This window comes from Mytilus californianus, unplaced genomic scaffold (genome assembly GCF_021869535.1).
Source record: "Mytilus californianus isolate M0D057914Y unplaced genomic scaffold, xbMytCali1.0.p SCAF_8, whole genome shotgun sequence".
NCBI classification, from domain to species: domain Eukaryota; kingdom Metazoa; phylum Mollusca; class Bivalvia; order Mytilida; family Mytilidae; genus Mytilus; species Mytilus californianus.
In genome coordinates, this window is record NW_026262734.1 from 33,161,103 (window position 1) to 33,177,998 (window position 16,896).

General features: G+C 29.3%; 1 protein-coding gene across 6 annotated transcripts in view; it reads left to right on the forward strand.

The window, feature by feature from the left end:
* Positions 1-16,896, forward strand: part of LOC127711783 (TNF receptor-associated factor 4-like) — a 70,336-nt gene that overhangs the window by 41,933 nt on the left and 11,507 nt on the right. The window contains exon 1 of one of the 6 annotated variants that reach the window (XM_052217914.1): positions 2,602-2,681. The exons of 3 other annotated variants lie outside the window; for them this stretch is intronic. In XM_052217914.1, coding sequence (XP_052073874.1) covers positions 2,658-2,681 — 24 coding nt within the window. In that variant the 5' untranslated portion in view covers positions 2,602-2,657. Of the gene's footprint in view, positions 1-2,601; positions 2,682-10,098; positions 10,140-15,733; positions 16,046-16,896 lie in introns of those variants that run through there. 2 more of the 6 variants (XM_052217918.1, XM_052217917.1) reach the window with 2 other exon arrangements.

The following is a 16,896-nucleotide window of genomic DNA, read 5'->3' on the forward strand; positions in this document are numbered from 1 at the left end:
AAAAAATGGTTTGGATCTGATTAAATGATTTTAATCTCTATAATTTTTCTCTGTGAAGCCATCATCCATATGTTACAAATGACAATCAATTGCTACAGAAATAGGCGACACTGTAAATATGTGACCACCTTATTACAGAAAAACACCATTAAATGAAATAATAAAAAATAATTCTATAGATGTAATCAAGTAAGCTGTTGAAGGCTGTATGGTTGCCTATAATTGCTTACATCCACTTCATTTGAACTTTGGTGGATAGTTGTCTCATTGGCAATCATACAACATCTCCTTATTTTTATATTCATTTTGTAAAAGTCAGAAGGAATTCAATTTATCTGTTATTTTTAAGTAGGTACAAAATATTTCCATTGATTAACCATGTTTTAATGATACACTGCCTGGCAGATGTTGCCAATTTGCTTTTCAGAAACAAGTGATGCTTGTCCTATGTAAAAATGAAGAAATTGATATGTTGTGGTCTATTTAATTATTCAAAATGCAAGTTTATAAAGTCACTAAATGGATTTATTGATAAGGAATGATGCTTGGACAACCTAAATAATTGGAGAAAGCAATAGGATAATTCATTTTTATCATAGTTTTGAGATACTGAGATATTCAATAACATAGCCGTTTTGTCAATATATGGATGAATTTTTCCTGAAAACCATCTGTTAATGTCTGGGTGTAAATTTCTAGATAAGAATGTTAACAAAAATAATTAGGTAAAAAGAAAAACATCAGATAAAAAATATGGGTAAAGACTTATTGGGTTGCCTTAAAAAGTGGTTGTTTTTGAATTTGTAAATTAAAGGCATGGTGCTCAATACATGCATTTAAAAAAGATTAAAAAAGTATTGTGTAATATTGGTACCAACTGGACCATTTGTTGTAAATCCCAACCACATACCCTATCAATTTTTGTCTATAATCATATAGTGTTGTTCTTTACATTGAAAATAATTCTAGATATTTTCTCTGCATGTTAAAATGATGATCTAAAACTGTTTGATTTTATATAATTTGTTCATTATGAACATATAATTCCTTCAGTTGAACTGTAAACAACCTTTTTACTGACAGTAAAACTATGAGTTGATGTTGAAAAATAGAGGAAATTCAAAATAATAATAGTTCAGACACTATCTTAATTACCATGCACTCTTCAGACTTTAGAACTATATTTTCTAAAAAGTCCTGTCTTTCCTACCACTCTTCAGACTTTAGAACTATATTTTCTTAAAAATCCTGTCTTTCCTTTAAAAAGTATAGATTCTATATTGAATACAAACAAGTTTGGAAATTCCAGTAATATTCTTATAAAAAATCAAACCAGAAATGAGAAATGTTTTCAGTACAGCCCTATTGATTAGTTGGGCTAATTAATGGATGTATTAGTTGGAGATAATTTATAAATAGCAGCAGTAATTCATCCATTGGGACTTAAAATACTCTCATTAATTTCCAATAAATTGTAAAAACAAGATCAATATCATCTATTTTAAAAAGAAATTTTCTCCTTCAGTTTATCATCTCTATTATTTTGATATAAAATCAATCAGGTAGCCGTTTTCACCTGTACCAACAAAGGTTATAACTTCCTGTCCGTAATAGTTGGGGATGTCAGGTACAAAAATGGTGTTATTTACTGTTACGGCGACTGCTGTGTTAATGCGATATTTATGTGAAGTGTCACATCCAATGCTATTAGGGTTGAATTAAAATCTGCCCTAATCTGATTGGAGTTAATTGTATGTTAGCTGATTAGCTGTCTTGACCAGTACTTAATCCCATATTTAATGTTGATTCTAAGGATTTTTACCTGTCCACAGATGGTTGGGTGGCATAGAAATAAAACACCTTGTGGTGTAAACCACCCAAGTACTTTATGAAAAACATGACATAATACTTTTATAAGGTTTGAAAAGTAAATCTCTATGTTTGTTTTAATAAACCATGTCAAATTTACACTTATCTTCTGAAAAGTTGTGTTTATCTCACCTGAATGACTATATGAGTAAGATTTCCGATATGATTTTGAAATTTAAAAAAACTTTAAAGAGCTGACAGGTTAAAAATTAAAATTTATTGTTGATGAAAATTTGATAGAAATTTTTCAACTGCGGTTGATCTTTAAAGGTTGTTCCAGGGTATGTATTATTATAATGTGAGTTTTATTGTGTTTTAATAAATTTTAGATTTAATTTAATAAAACTCTTAATTTATGAGGCTATTTTTATGTTTTTGACAATGTAGAAGTTTATACTCTAAAAGTTTTACAAAAACATTGACAAGAAAATATAAGTGAAAAGATTTATCTTTGATGTTAATTAAAATAATTAAATTGAAATTATTAAAAATTCCATTGTGACATTGAAGTGCTTTTCATTCAGTAAAAATTGAAATAAAATGGGAATGAATTGTGGCCAAACATTAATGTGAACAATGTTAATCAGATACAAGGGAAGTCAAAAAGGTATGTCAAGAAGCCAGGTAAATAAGTTTTCTTATTGTCACGTTTTTATTTCCTTATTTTATTTTCAACAATTATTTCCTTTAATTTGATCAGCCACTTTTAATGAATACAACTTGTCCCTGTGGAGATAAGTTTTTCATGTATGAAGTAGTCATTTTACAGAACTGAAACAATAATACCAATGTTTTCTAACCAGAAATTTCAGGTAGGTTTTTCTCTAACTTCAGAATTAATGATGATAGTTTTATTATTCATTTAATGGTCTTTCAGGATTATTTTCAATTTTAAGTACTGGTAAAAAGATGTCGTCTGCTTCTACCCAAGGCCAGGTACTGGGTATGGTTTGATGTGGTCCCAAAATATGTGGTATACATTGAAATCATTGATAAATCATTTACTGTTATATTTCCATATGAATTGGCAGAAAGAATTTTTACAAGCAGTGCATAAGATTGTGAGTGGCGTCCCAATATATGAGCTGCCTCGGATAGAAATCGACCTCATGCAAATGAATATCATAATACATCTGTTATCCTATTTTGGGTTTAGAATTTCTTTATTCAAAGTCCGTAACTGTTTGAAAATTGAGTTCTTATAAAAAACCCTACAAAACAGACCAATATTCATCCTTCATTTTGTATTTGTATGTTCCAAAATCGATCAAAGTCTTACACATGAGCATGTCTATGTGAACTTGCATAAGGTCGATTTCTATCCAACACAGCTCATATGTTTTATTTGGTTTAAAATTCTATTATTCATAAAAACATAACAAAAATTATTTCCAAAACAATCCCTCATGAAAATCTTAACATGCCATATTTTCTACTGCCCACTCTATAATGTATCCCTGATGAAAGCCAGGACATCTATTTGATAACATAATGTATCCCTGATGAAAGCCAGGACATCTATTTGATTACATCATTAATTACTGATAGTTTATTACAAATACATGTAATTTCATAGTGTTATAGATTCTGGGTCAGTTTTACTTTGATCTTAATATCAGCAATTAGTACTTATTTTCCTATGGGATAAACATGGGTCTGTTATGGTCAGTGGATTTTTTTTGTCCATCGAGTCAGTGGTATATAGGATTTGACCATTTTTAATGAACTATTATTGAATGCTTTGATATGATGAGACTCAAGGTAAGCTTCCATATATTCCATATTCGGTAAAGAGCTTATTAGAGCTTATGTTTAATTTGTTTGTCAATATGCCGAATCCAAATAAAGTTTTACTTACATTAGATGGTTTTGAAATTTTATTTTGATATGCCTGACCTAGCAGTACGAAATAGGGTAGGTAGTTAAAGTAATTATATTTTCTTTGAATATTTTATATCGACTATTTAGTCAAATGTTCTGGACTTTTACAGAGCTAAACCAAAATGTGTCGACTTTAAAGGGGCTTAATCAAGAACACCCATAAATTGTGTTAGGGACGGCCCGCGTATTAAGGGTAGGTAGGGAAGAAAGTAGGAAACAGAACTTTTTTGTCCTTATCCTCCTTTCCTGAACATGGATTTGATATTTGCCACAGGACATTACATGTCACAGCTATCATCAATCAATTATTCTGCTTTGACGTTGGAACTGTTGAACTATACCACTGTTTAGTCAGTATCAGCATCATTGTCAGTCTGGTATCTGATTTAGATATTGTAAAAAGGGGGGACTATCTTGTTCAGTTGCAGACTTGCTACATGTTCCTTCCTAATTTTCAATTTTTTTCAATTTTACCCTTTAACAATTTTTACTGCTATAACCAAGATATTGCCATTATATTGACACCTTTCTCAAACATGTCCAAGGGCAATCAGTATACTGGCAGTTTTCAGTAAACATATAAATTAGTAAGAAAGAAATAAAAGAAAGAAAGGGAATTATAACCAGTCTAGTTCAATTGCTAACCATCCCAAAATGTGGATATGCCTATTGCAACATTATACTGTAAATAGTTATTAAAGGTACCAGGATTATAAATTAATATGCCAGACGCGCGTTTCGTCTACATAAGTCTCATCAGTGACGCTCAGATCAAAATAGTTATAAAATAAAGCCAAACAAGTACAAAGTTGAAGAGCATTGAGGACCCAAAATTCCAAAAAGTTGTGCCAAATACGGCTAAGGTAATCTATGCCTGGGATAAGAAAATCCTTATTTTTTCGAAAAAATTAAAAATTTTGTAAACAGGAAATTTATATTTCATATAATTGATATTCATGTCAACACCGAAGTGTACATTTTTGTGCCATATAATAAAATTGTCATGAGCCATTGTAAAAACTGCTTTTTACATCGCGATGACCTTGAGGTCATCCCGATGTATTGCTATCGCCTAGATTTCCATTATGTAAATTAGTTTTGGGTTTGTAACCGATCTATAAACATGATAAATACGCGCACATAAACGAGTGCAAAATAACATTCCTTATCGTTTGATATAAATACATCTCTTCAATGAATACTGATAAAAATATTTTTGTTTACAACATAAATTAATAATATGAAAATGTTTTGTAGTTAGATATATATATATAAGTAAAAAATCATTGATAATATCAATGCACACGTACCGAAAAATTGTGTTAAAGCATGCGGAAGAATATCTCAAAGAACGTTTTGTGAAAATACCGTCAAGGACCGGTAACTCTGTAATTGATTTTGCGGGAAAATATGAATGCCTACTCGTATCCAATCTTAGAAAAATCGAATTTTTACAGAAAAGTGTCCACCATGCACTTGCATTGCACTATTTTTAGAATAGTAGAATAGAATGATATACAAATGGATTCAAATCATATATATATGTAACTGTTATTTTAATATAATATTAACAACAACTCAGTGTATACTGATTTGTATCACTACAATATAATAGTTATTACGGTGAAGTTGAAGTCATCATCCACGCACGAACTTGTCTCAGAAAAAAATATATCTCTGTACATTAACCTCAGTTTTAGGTAAAGAGATATGTTGTTTTTTTCTGAGACAAGTGCTTTTGACCATCCTCAAGAACTTATGGTCATCCGATGTTCAGTACTTCAGTACTTTGATTAGTTCTTGTTTTGTACTTGTAAATATCTAATATGCACATAACTGTTAAAATTTGAGTAGTATAAATTGTACTGCAAAGTAAAGATAACTCAAACTGTGAATTATTTTAATTATTTTCACTTTACAATAACACTTAATTCTGGAAGTGAAAAATAAAGAAGCAACAGTTTTCAAATTTATGTAACCTATAATTTTATTGTTGTTTATATACTTATATTTAAGAGAATATGGTAAAGAAAACAAACATTTGGCTTAATAGTTATATATGCTGAATTTTACAATAAGGGTCATACAGGGGAGTGGGGAAGGGTATGTGGATGGATGAACAGGAAATAAAATGGCCATATTACGATGAACAACAAATTTTTTAAAAGTTTACACATTACTTTTTTTTCTTATTTGCACAAAATTTGGCCAATAATGAGATTCAAGCAGGAAAACATGTGAAACAAAACATGTGAAACAAAACATGTGAAAAACTCTATGTTACCTATAACAATGTTTAAAGATTTTGTAGTGTAATGCATAAGTAGATTGAACTAAACAGAAGTCCATATACAGATAAAACTGACCATTGTCAAATTTCTGTATTTACTCTTTGTTTACTTCATTGATTAGGAAGTTTACGTTATACTAGATTACAAGCTGTCATCATCTTCTATCTCTTAATAAAGTCAAATATTTGTTTTGTCCATCAAGTATAGAAACAGAGGATCTGTTGATGTAAGTGGGGGTGACAGGTCTGATGTTTCTCCTAAGCCAGGGGATCAAATTTGTTTTAAATAGTGAAAGGTCCAGGATTGTTTGAATTTTCAATTGAAAGCATTAATTTCCTCTTAAAGAAAGACAAAAGTCCTGTATAGAGCTTCAGTGTAAAGAATAGACAGTCTTTGACTTTTGTATTTCAAAAATATAAAGTCCCCTTGCAGAAAATTCTCAGAAAGGGGAACATGCAATTTCTGAATGATAAGGCTATTATCATAGCTTTGACTTGTCCTGAACATGCATGAAATATTTGCAACTGGACCTAAAGCAAATAACTTATCAATCATAGCTTTGAAAAGCAATCTATGACTGTCTTATTGAGTTTCATAGTGAGCCAAGAAGAAAGATAATTTATAGTGTGTCTATGCACCATATGTTATATTTGTTGAAGTACCATTGGGTACTGTTAGATCTGTTCTCTATCTCAGGTGAGGCAGGTGTATTATGATCTAGATAAAGTTAATTGCAGGTAATAATTTTCATATCTTAACCCAACATATTGTAAAAAGTAGTCTTAATCTCTGATAGAGTCACAATTTAGACCTCAGGGAAGCAGGAATTCTGTCTGGAAAATTAAATTCTAGGGGAAATTGACTTCAACATTATACATGTTTCCTTGGTGTAATTGTTTTATTCAAAATTCAGGTAGGTTTGATATTTTCCTCATTTTGTGCAGTCAACCTTAAAACATAAACAATTCAAATTTCTTTGCAGATATTGCATGATTATTAATTGAAAGATATATGAAATGATTCATGGGGATTAACAAATTCACTATTCCAAATACAATTATAGTTAAGAATTATCTCCCCTTGCAGTTTTTTTCTAAAACACTTATATTGAAATTCGAAGCTTAATATTTTCTTCTTGTTGCTGTCAATCAGATTTATAAATTTTATGGTTATTCAAAGTTAGTTTTATTAATATTTATCAGAAATAAAACAGATACTTCAAGGATTGATGCTAGATTTATACACCCAAAGAGTTAAGATGCACACTTCAATTTTGATTAAACTACCACTTTCTGCCAATATATTTTGATTGCAGATGATTTATGGATCATTAAATTGAAATTTATTAAGTAGCTTGCAGCTTTTAGTGACTAAATCATTACATTTACTTGATTGATGAAATAATTATTTGGCAGGAAGGATTTTTGTGAGCAAACTTTTTTATATTTCGAAAGTAAGTATAAAATTCATTTTTTTATTCAATTTTGAGTACATTACTGAGTATTTATTTGCAAGGGCAATATTTGATAAGCTGTATTTGAACATTGTCAACATAAGTCCCTGGTCATTGTTTTAAGTGTTATTTGTCCCATAGGAATATGCTGACTATTGCAGACCTTGTTGGCAGTCTCTATAAGTTCTTTCACAATGTGCTAGACATATTATAGGGACTCTGGTCTATCATTGAAGACCGTTTCTGACTAAAATGCTTTATTTTTAAGGAGCTTAAAATATGTGATTTCAAAGTCCAGACGTGTTCAAAAGATCTTATTTTCACCTTTTTCTTATTCCAGACTCTTATCTTGCATTAATGTCGAAATGAAATATTATGACAATTTTATCTTTTTTGCAAAAATTAGCAAAAATTAACTCTAATCACGAAAATTTTCCACTTTCTAATACGGTATGTTAAATCATGGAAGTACATGTATTATATTGACAATGGTTAAATCTTAATCATGTTGTCTTTGGTTTTTTTTTTTTGTCTCATTGATGTTAACTCTCTTTTATTCATGTAAATTACATTTTTATGCCCCACCTAGGGGCATTATGTTTTTCGGTCTGTGCGTCCGTTTGTCTGTCCGTTCGTCCGTCTGTCCTGCTTCAGGTTAAAGTTTTTGGTCGCTTCAGGTTAAAGTTTTTGGTCAAGGTAGTTTTTAATGAAGTTGAAGTCCAATCAACTTGAACTTAGTACACATGTTCCCTATTATATGATCTTTCTAATTTTAATGCCAAATTAGTTTTGACCCCAATTTCACGGTCCACTGAACATAGAAAATGATATTGCGAGTAGGTCATCCGTGTACTATGGACACATTCTTGTTTTAAGATCAGACTCAGTAAAATATTAAAGTGACTTTTGATAGGCTAAATTATTCAAACCTATGCAGTGTTCTCTGACTTTAACTGATCCAACTCTGAACTTTTAACTGAGGCAATATGCTATTACAAAGCATTAAATTTTGGTTTCATTTCAAATTGGACTAAAGTTTACTTTATAGGTAAACTGACTGATTGATTGTAATATTGTCTGCTGGGGATACATATATTTAAACAATCATTTTGTCCAACATAAATACTGAATATAATTATTACAACATCAAAGTCAAACATATACATTATAATAGTGATGTTTTCAAGGTCAAAGTATTGATTTATACTATGCTTTTAATTTATAAGTAAAAAAAAAAAAACGATCAGGTAATTCTTTTAAATGATTGATAAATTAAAAATAAGATAATGGTGAGAATTAGAAGATTGTCTACTTTTCTAAACAAATACATTTTTTGTCAGATTTTAAAATCCTAACAAATTCATAGTATATTTATTTTTTACAAAAGACAAGGAACTCTATCCAGCATAGTCCCATAATTATATGAATCATGATTGATATGTAGGCCAATTAAGTAGTCAGTAATTTTTTGACAGCTAGGTTTCCATGACTAAGTCATTGGCAGGTGAAAAGAGGATGAAATTATATCTGGTCAATTTTAAAGTCAAATTTAAGAGAATTTAATGTGAGAAGACAAAATTGATAAATACCTATTTCAATGCCAATCTATTAGATATGTCTTAAAATGGACGTTTGAGAGTTGTTTATAATGCTTAATCGATAAGGTTAGGACCAATTGGCCATCTCACGGCAAAAAGCGCTGTGACTCAGAATGGAGGTATCTGTGTTATCAGACATTTACTGTACATAAAATGTGGTAATGGTCAACAACACAGGTGTAATAGACTTTTATTTATCCACTCAACTTGTCAATATTTATTTACTTATATCATTGAGGCTTCATTGGGGAGTTACTTTGAAGGTTAAATTGATGGACAAAAATTTTACAGTGATTTTCTCTGAATCATTTTACAACTACCTCTTAGAGCTTAACTTATGATGTCAAATTGCTGGTCATTGTTGAAGGTTATAGAGTGACCTCTAAAAGTTGATTTTTTTTTAGTTACCATCTATTGTTGGGTGCTGTCTAAATGACATGTGCCTCAAACATATTCTTACTCTAATATTGCTTCAGTGACTTTTTGAGGTAAGCAGATGCGATTTTCTCTAAACCACCTTTAATTTTTCACATCTTCATCTTATTGGGGAGAATATATCCTATTAGATATTACTGCTGCTGGATTAAATTTGATTGTGTTTTAAAATGTGTGATTAAAATTACTTCAAAAATATTTTATTTTCTCTTTTTAAACATATCTTTTTACCTAAGAGATATTTGCACAAAAATTAAAATAGAATTTAAGATTACATCGATATTCAAAAAATTCATCATTATCCTATGATGTCCAAGTCCCTTGCTTGGGTCTCACAATTAAATTACCTTCCTTACTTTACTAATTGTCTGGACAGGTATTCCGTGATAATTTTCCTTGTTAAAATCACTTTAAATTCTTTGAAGTTTTAAAGTAAGAGATTGATAGATAAGATTGATATAAGATTTAATTTACTGGCTATTATTTGAACCAAATCTTTATAATCCAGTGTAAAATTTAAATACGAATTGAAATCAACATTGCATGTTCTGCAGTTAATAAAGATAAGTTGATCATTGGGTGATTCATGTCTTTGAGGAGGAAAACAAGGGGGTATGTAGGCTTATATGGCTTTTATTTCATATTAATTTTTTTAGAATTTAATAAAATGTGGAATTAAGAAAACAAATATTTTCCAAGTCTTTTGGTTTGTTTGTTTGTTTGTTTGTTTGTTTGTTTGTTTGTGGATTGATGAAGGACAATATCTTTTTTAAGCATTGCAAGAATAAAAGAATCTATCTTCAAAGCTCACGATTATTTTTACATCGCGATGACCTTGAGGTCATCCCGATGTATTGCTATCGCCTAGATTTCCATTATGTAAATTAGTTTTGGGTTTGTAACCGATCTATAAACATGATAAATACGCGCACATAAACGAGTGCAAAATAACATTCCTTATCGTTTGATATAAATACATCTCTTCAATGAATACTGATAAACATATTTTTGTTTACAACATAAATTAATAATATGAAAATGTTTTGTAGTTAGATATATATATATATAAGTAAAAAATCATTGATAATATCAATGCACACGTACCGAAAAATTGTGTTAAAGCATGCGGAAGAATATCTCAAAGAACGTTTGTGAAAATACCGTCAAGGACCGGTAACTCTGTAATTGATTTTGCGGGAAAATATGAATGCCTACTCGTATCCAATCTTAGAAAAATCGAATTTTTACAGAAAAGTGTCCACCATGCACTTGCATTGCACTATTTTTAGAATAGTAGAATAGAATGATATACAAATGGATTCAAATCATATATATATGTAACTGTTATTTTAATATAATATAAACAACAACTCAGTGTATACTGATTTGTATCACTACACTATAATAGTTATTACGGTGAAGTTGAATTTCCTGTCATTTATTCATCATCCACGCACGAACTTGTCTCAGAAAAAAATATATCTCTGTACATTAACCTCAGTTTTAGGTAAAGAGATATGTTGTTTTTTTCTGAGACAAGTGCTTTTGACCATCCTCAAGAACTTGTGGTCATCCGATGTTCAGTACTTCAGTACTTTGATTAATCTTTAGAGAATCAGATATCATTTCATTACATATATATATTACAATATACAACAAATGGAATAGGAAAGAAAAATTTATCAGGAAAATTATTTCCTTTGGATTGCTGAAAAAATACTCAAGTTAGATATCATTTGAACTGTTGACCTGTTCAATAAACTTGATACCAGTATCAACAATATGATTTTCATATGTTAAATCCTAAGTTATTTAATAATTTATGATAAATCTGAATTGATTGAATTAAGAACTGAAAATGAAAATATTAGAATTTGTAATACATGTACCACTTCTGGTGACAATAGAATTGAAGATTATGATAGATCATACAATATCGTGTTAAACAGAGATAGTTTGAAAGTATGAAATAAATGAGGCGTATTTAGTAAAAAGATGAGTTGTCAGGCTACCAGATGTCACATAGTCAATAAATTCTTTGTCCATTCTATTTTAATGATGTTTTGTTCATACAATAGTTGACAAATACTTTTCTATATAATCCAGATAATGACAACAGATAAAATACTCCTGGTTTTTGTGGCAGTTTTCAGTTTATAGAAATTTTATTTACAAATTGGTTGATATATGGTCACAATTACTATGTTCAAGTCAAATTGATGAGGTTTACTGGCCAGACTTGAACCCAGAAGCAGTACAAAATTATAAGTCATTGATTTATTATTTGGACATTGGTTGAGTGGTCAATAACTGATGTGTTTGTCCTATGTCTTTTTGTCAAGCTGAAATGTTTCTTTCTTTTAAGCTGATTTTACCAGGTATATCTGGAATGTTTCTTGATATTACATTTGTATTACACAATAATACTGCAGTCATTGCAAGCACTCAGATTCATGTGTTTATATTTATCTGTTACTTCTAATATTTTTTGATTATACAGAAGAACACCTACAGGTTGAAAAATTGATGGACTATCTAAATTTACCTCAGTTCAGCGCTTAAGTTTTAATATTGAATATTTTCAATTATGTGAAAGCAAAAAACTGAAAAACTATTTCAGTTAAGAAACAAAAATTGAGATGTATTCATTTCAGTTGTTTCCCTTGGTAAGTAAGTCAACACTATAGATTTTGAATAGAAAATATTCTTTGAGGGTTTGTTTTCATAATATTTGCACTAAGATGATCTCAAATAGTGCTGACATTGCAGATTATTTGTCAATGGGATAAGAATTTAAATCATAGGTAACTTTATTTGTCAATATATATTTTCCACAAAATTAAATGTTTCTTTCAGTGTAGGTTTTGAAGGAGGTGTTTTTAGAAGGAAAAAATGAATTGTAGATCAAAAACCATTTGACTTGTTGCACCTAAATTTTCTCATAGAACTATTTTTGTTATATAACCCTGGCATACCTACTTTTATTGTCAACTTTTGAAAGATACATTCTCAGCTTAGTAGGGGATACATACAGTATTATTATACAAAAACAGTATGTAAACCATGTTAACTGTGACTTTTGTTACCTTTTGTTGAATTATTTAACACAAAAATGTCTTTCATTTTGAATATTTTATGAAGGCATCAAGTCAGTAGTGTAGGCTGTCAATCCTTGTTAAATACATTGAAATCAATAGTAAAAAGATGGAACATAGCTATTATACAATGAATCACATGTAAATAGCTTATAACAAATCAATACATGTAATTGAAAAAAGTTAGTGAGATTGTTATGCAGAGGTATGCTTATCAGTTAAGGACTTAAAAAAAAAAATTAAGGCTATCTCAGTTTTTAGATGATGCTAATTCAGTTTCAAGAGTTACATTTTCTGTTAATGAGTGAAAAAGTTAATATGGTGAATTCTTTTTTTAGTTTTCACAAGTGTTAAAGGGAGGGAGGGGGAAGAGCACGTATGGGATGAGGAAATGCTTGGAGGGGTTCAAACGACTTTGGAGTTTTTTCCACAATATTGCAATTTATTTCACTATTTTCACAAGGAGGTAGAAACGTGCAAAATTTTTCTATATGAGGTTTTAGTTTCCGTTTCAAATTTTTATCAGTTGAGATATTTTATTTTGAACTTTGATCTACTTTAATAAGGACAGATAACTTTATGTCAAATATTTCCAGTTGACGAGCTGAGAAAATTTCATATGATACCTACATATATTCATGGTCATAAAGGAACAGTAAAAAATTTTGTAATATGATATTTTACATAGTATTTATACATACAATTATATTGACAGTAGTTTATTATGTTATATTTAAAAACTTTTTGATGTATAGTTTTATTTTCTGTGAGATTTTCTCACTTCAGTATGATTTTTTAAATTTTCATGGTAGGAATGAGGTTACCGCATGATTATCAACAGTTAAAATTTATGATAAAATAACATTAAACAATAAAAGGTTTGAAGGTACCAGTAACAGTAGTTAAAAAATAGAATGTGACCTATGATGATATTAATTTTTGGCTTTAATATAATTTGTAAGCGAGGAGAACAGGGTGTTTGACACTTGAAAAGGGCAGTAACTCTCCATTTTGCTGATATTCTAATGTTTGAACAACTCTACAAAACTGGCTAAAATTGAAATTCAATAAGATGTTAATTTTTTTTCTTTTTTCTTTCATTTTAAATGTCTTCAGATTTTTATTTACATATAATTTGAGGAATAGGAAAATTGCTAGTCAATTGATTTAAGGGAAATTATTATGGGAAACTTCTTGATATAGAAACATGTTGGCCATGTTATTTGATAAGTGGACCAAATGTCTAAGTGTACAATACTGCAAGTTCAGCAAAAATGTTTGCTATTCCATTTAGTAACGTTACTAAATTATCACATATTTCATTTTGTTTGTAAACAAGAACAAAGAAGTACCTTTTAAAAATTAATTTTAATGAACTTTAAAGCCTTTGTACATTTCATGTGAAATGCATATTTATCATTTTAAATTTTTCAGGTGTAATGTTTACCTATTTCTACATATTGAACTGTCTTTTGATGTAGAAATGTTTGTGTATTGGTGGTCTTTGATGTATTTCGGACAGGTATGAAATACCTGCCAGGTGTTTATCTTTACCTTATCAAATAAAACAAATTCCATCACAGTCATTCTTACTTATCATATCTACCATATATAATTTTTATCATTGTGAATTAGACATATTTTGTATTGATAATCTATGTGCAAACATCATCTTAACATTGTTGTACAAAAAATTCTTCAAGAGGAGTAAGTTTCTATTAACTTTATGTTTAAAATTAGAAATGGTAAGGTCTTTTTGTAGTAATATAAGGATTCTGTTGCATGTATGTTTTAGATACTAAAGTAAGGGCTTAAGTAGTATTTTAACTTGATTTGACAATATCTTTAACAAATCTGTTTGTTGTGAACTAATTTTAGAAGTATATATTTATTTTTTATAATAAAAAGAAAAAACCTTTTCTGTCTCTCATGTTCAATCCTGAGAGTTTTAATTGTAATTTACTGTAAATTCAGAAATTATTGCGAAGTTTTAATTAATGTGAATAATGCGACTGGGTGAGTATCGCAATATAATAAGAACTCGCATTATGATCACTGTATGCAGATTTTTCTGAAATAGCAAGAATTAATTTCGCATTAGTGTCCATTCTTAAACAATCGCAATAATAAATGCATGCAATAATTTCTGAATTTACAGTAAGTAAAATCACTCTAGAATACTTATGAATCTGGGGTAAGCCGAAAAAGGACATCCTGCAAGTAATAGAGTAAAATTTTTAGAAGTTCTTGTTTTATTTTATTACAAAGGGTCAATCACTTTATTTTGGCTGGAATTTTTTCATCAAAATTTATAATAAAAAAAAAATTAGTTCTAATAATTTTTTCAATTGTAGAGATCGGTTTTTAGATTGAAAATAAGATTGACAATTTCATATGACACCAGTCTTGGTTGAAGATATAAACTCTGGTTTGGCTTCAAAGATATTTTTATAGAGGTGGACAAACTGGTAAATGGTGTCATATATAATTGAAAGAATTCTGGTGACAACCATGACCCCAAAATTCACAACAACAACTTTTTTTTCCGACCATGATTTTCCTGTGTTGTTGCATTTAACATTGCATTAACCATATAAAGATGAAGAACGTTTCATCTGTGATAAATAAAACCAGAAAATTTTAGGAAATTTTATTTATTGAAAAAAACTGTTTTAGTACGTTTTTGTTTTAAAAGTAGCTCTTAACTGCCATGCTCTAACACAATTGAAAACTATTTTTTGTTTAAATTATTGATAAAAAGATTAAAGTTTTGACCATTTCACTGTTGTAGTTCAGTGAAAATGAATTGTGGTATTATAGTTGATAAATTGTCATGGGAAATAACTCTCACTCGGCTATCAGTGGTAATATATTCATTTTAGGATGTTTCTTTCAATAAAAAAAACAACATTTTTTTTATCAGATCTACAGTTACTTTGATGTTACTTGAAAACAATTATCAGGTGATTATCAGTAGGTATATGTATGTAGACTGTTGATACATAATACAACCTTATCTGGATTGAAATCTGATAAAAAAAAAATTATTGTCTGCTAATAAATGATTGTAGAAATGTATACCTAGATATGAGATCAGCTGATTACCTGGGATGTATATTGCATTTATAACAAAGGTGTTTTAGCAAGGTGATAACAAATTAGGCAGGTTAATTAATTTGATAAAAGTTTTGATTAAATGTCTGTATCATTGTCAACTTTATTGGGAACTTGCATTCATGACATTACAATCATGACAATGGTGGCGGTAATGGAGGAGGTTTATTAATTCTATCCTACGCTTTTTAGGAATATCAAATGAAAAACTTGACTTTTGTGATTATATTATACTTTCAAATCTATACAAAGCTTGTCTGGCATTTATGGATTAGAGATACTTGAACATAGGATTAACACCTGTGCAAGGTAAAACTTTTATAGTATTGAACTTTTTCCAGTTTATACATACGTCTATAGAATGAATTGTAAATTAAGTATCATCCAGGAGAATTTAATGAGTAAACTTTGATATTGGTAGGTAAATATATGGACAAATATTTGACCAAACATTATTAGATCTTGCATCAACTTTTGACATCAGTTGATGGGCTGAGTTTTAAATAGGATTAAAATTTGTTCTAAGTTTTGGATGTTTAGCATGTTTACCTATCTCTGTTATGGAAAGTCGTCAAGATGTTTCAGAAAATAGTCAGGTATTTCTTTTTTAATGTAATTTTAAGTTGTTTGTTGAACCACATTTAAAAATACATTGGTTTCAAAATATATATATATTGTTTGGACATATGGTATTTTATTTGTTTGTTTGTATTAAATCTGCATATAATAGAAAAAACTAGTTATACAGTATGGTGTGAGCTCAAAAATGATATACATAATGCAAAAAGAAAAAGATACAAACAATGGAAAATTGAGATAAAAACTTTTGGTAGGAAAATGGAAATAGATATGATATGACTGAGCAGCATTCTAAAAATTATTTTGCAGAATTGCACAGAGACTGTACATTCTCTTAACTTTTTCAAAATGAGGCAGAAGCCTTTAATAAGAGCCACAACAAATAAGACTGAGTTAGAGGGACGAATGTATCATTTTGTAATTGGTTCATTACCAATATGGTATTATAAGTTCATGCCTTCTCAGAGTGAGGCTATGGCTATACCACTTTTTATACTTTTTGTCCTTTTTGGTTTATAAGCTCTTCATTGTTTTAATAAGTTTTGTTTTCTCAAATATTTTGGCCTCGAGCATCACTGAAG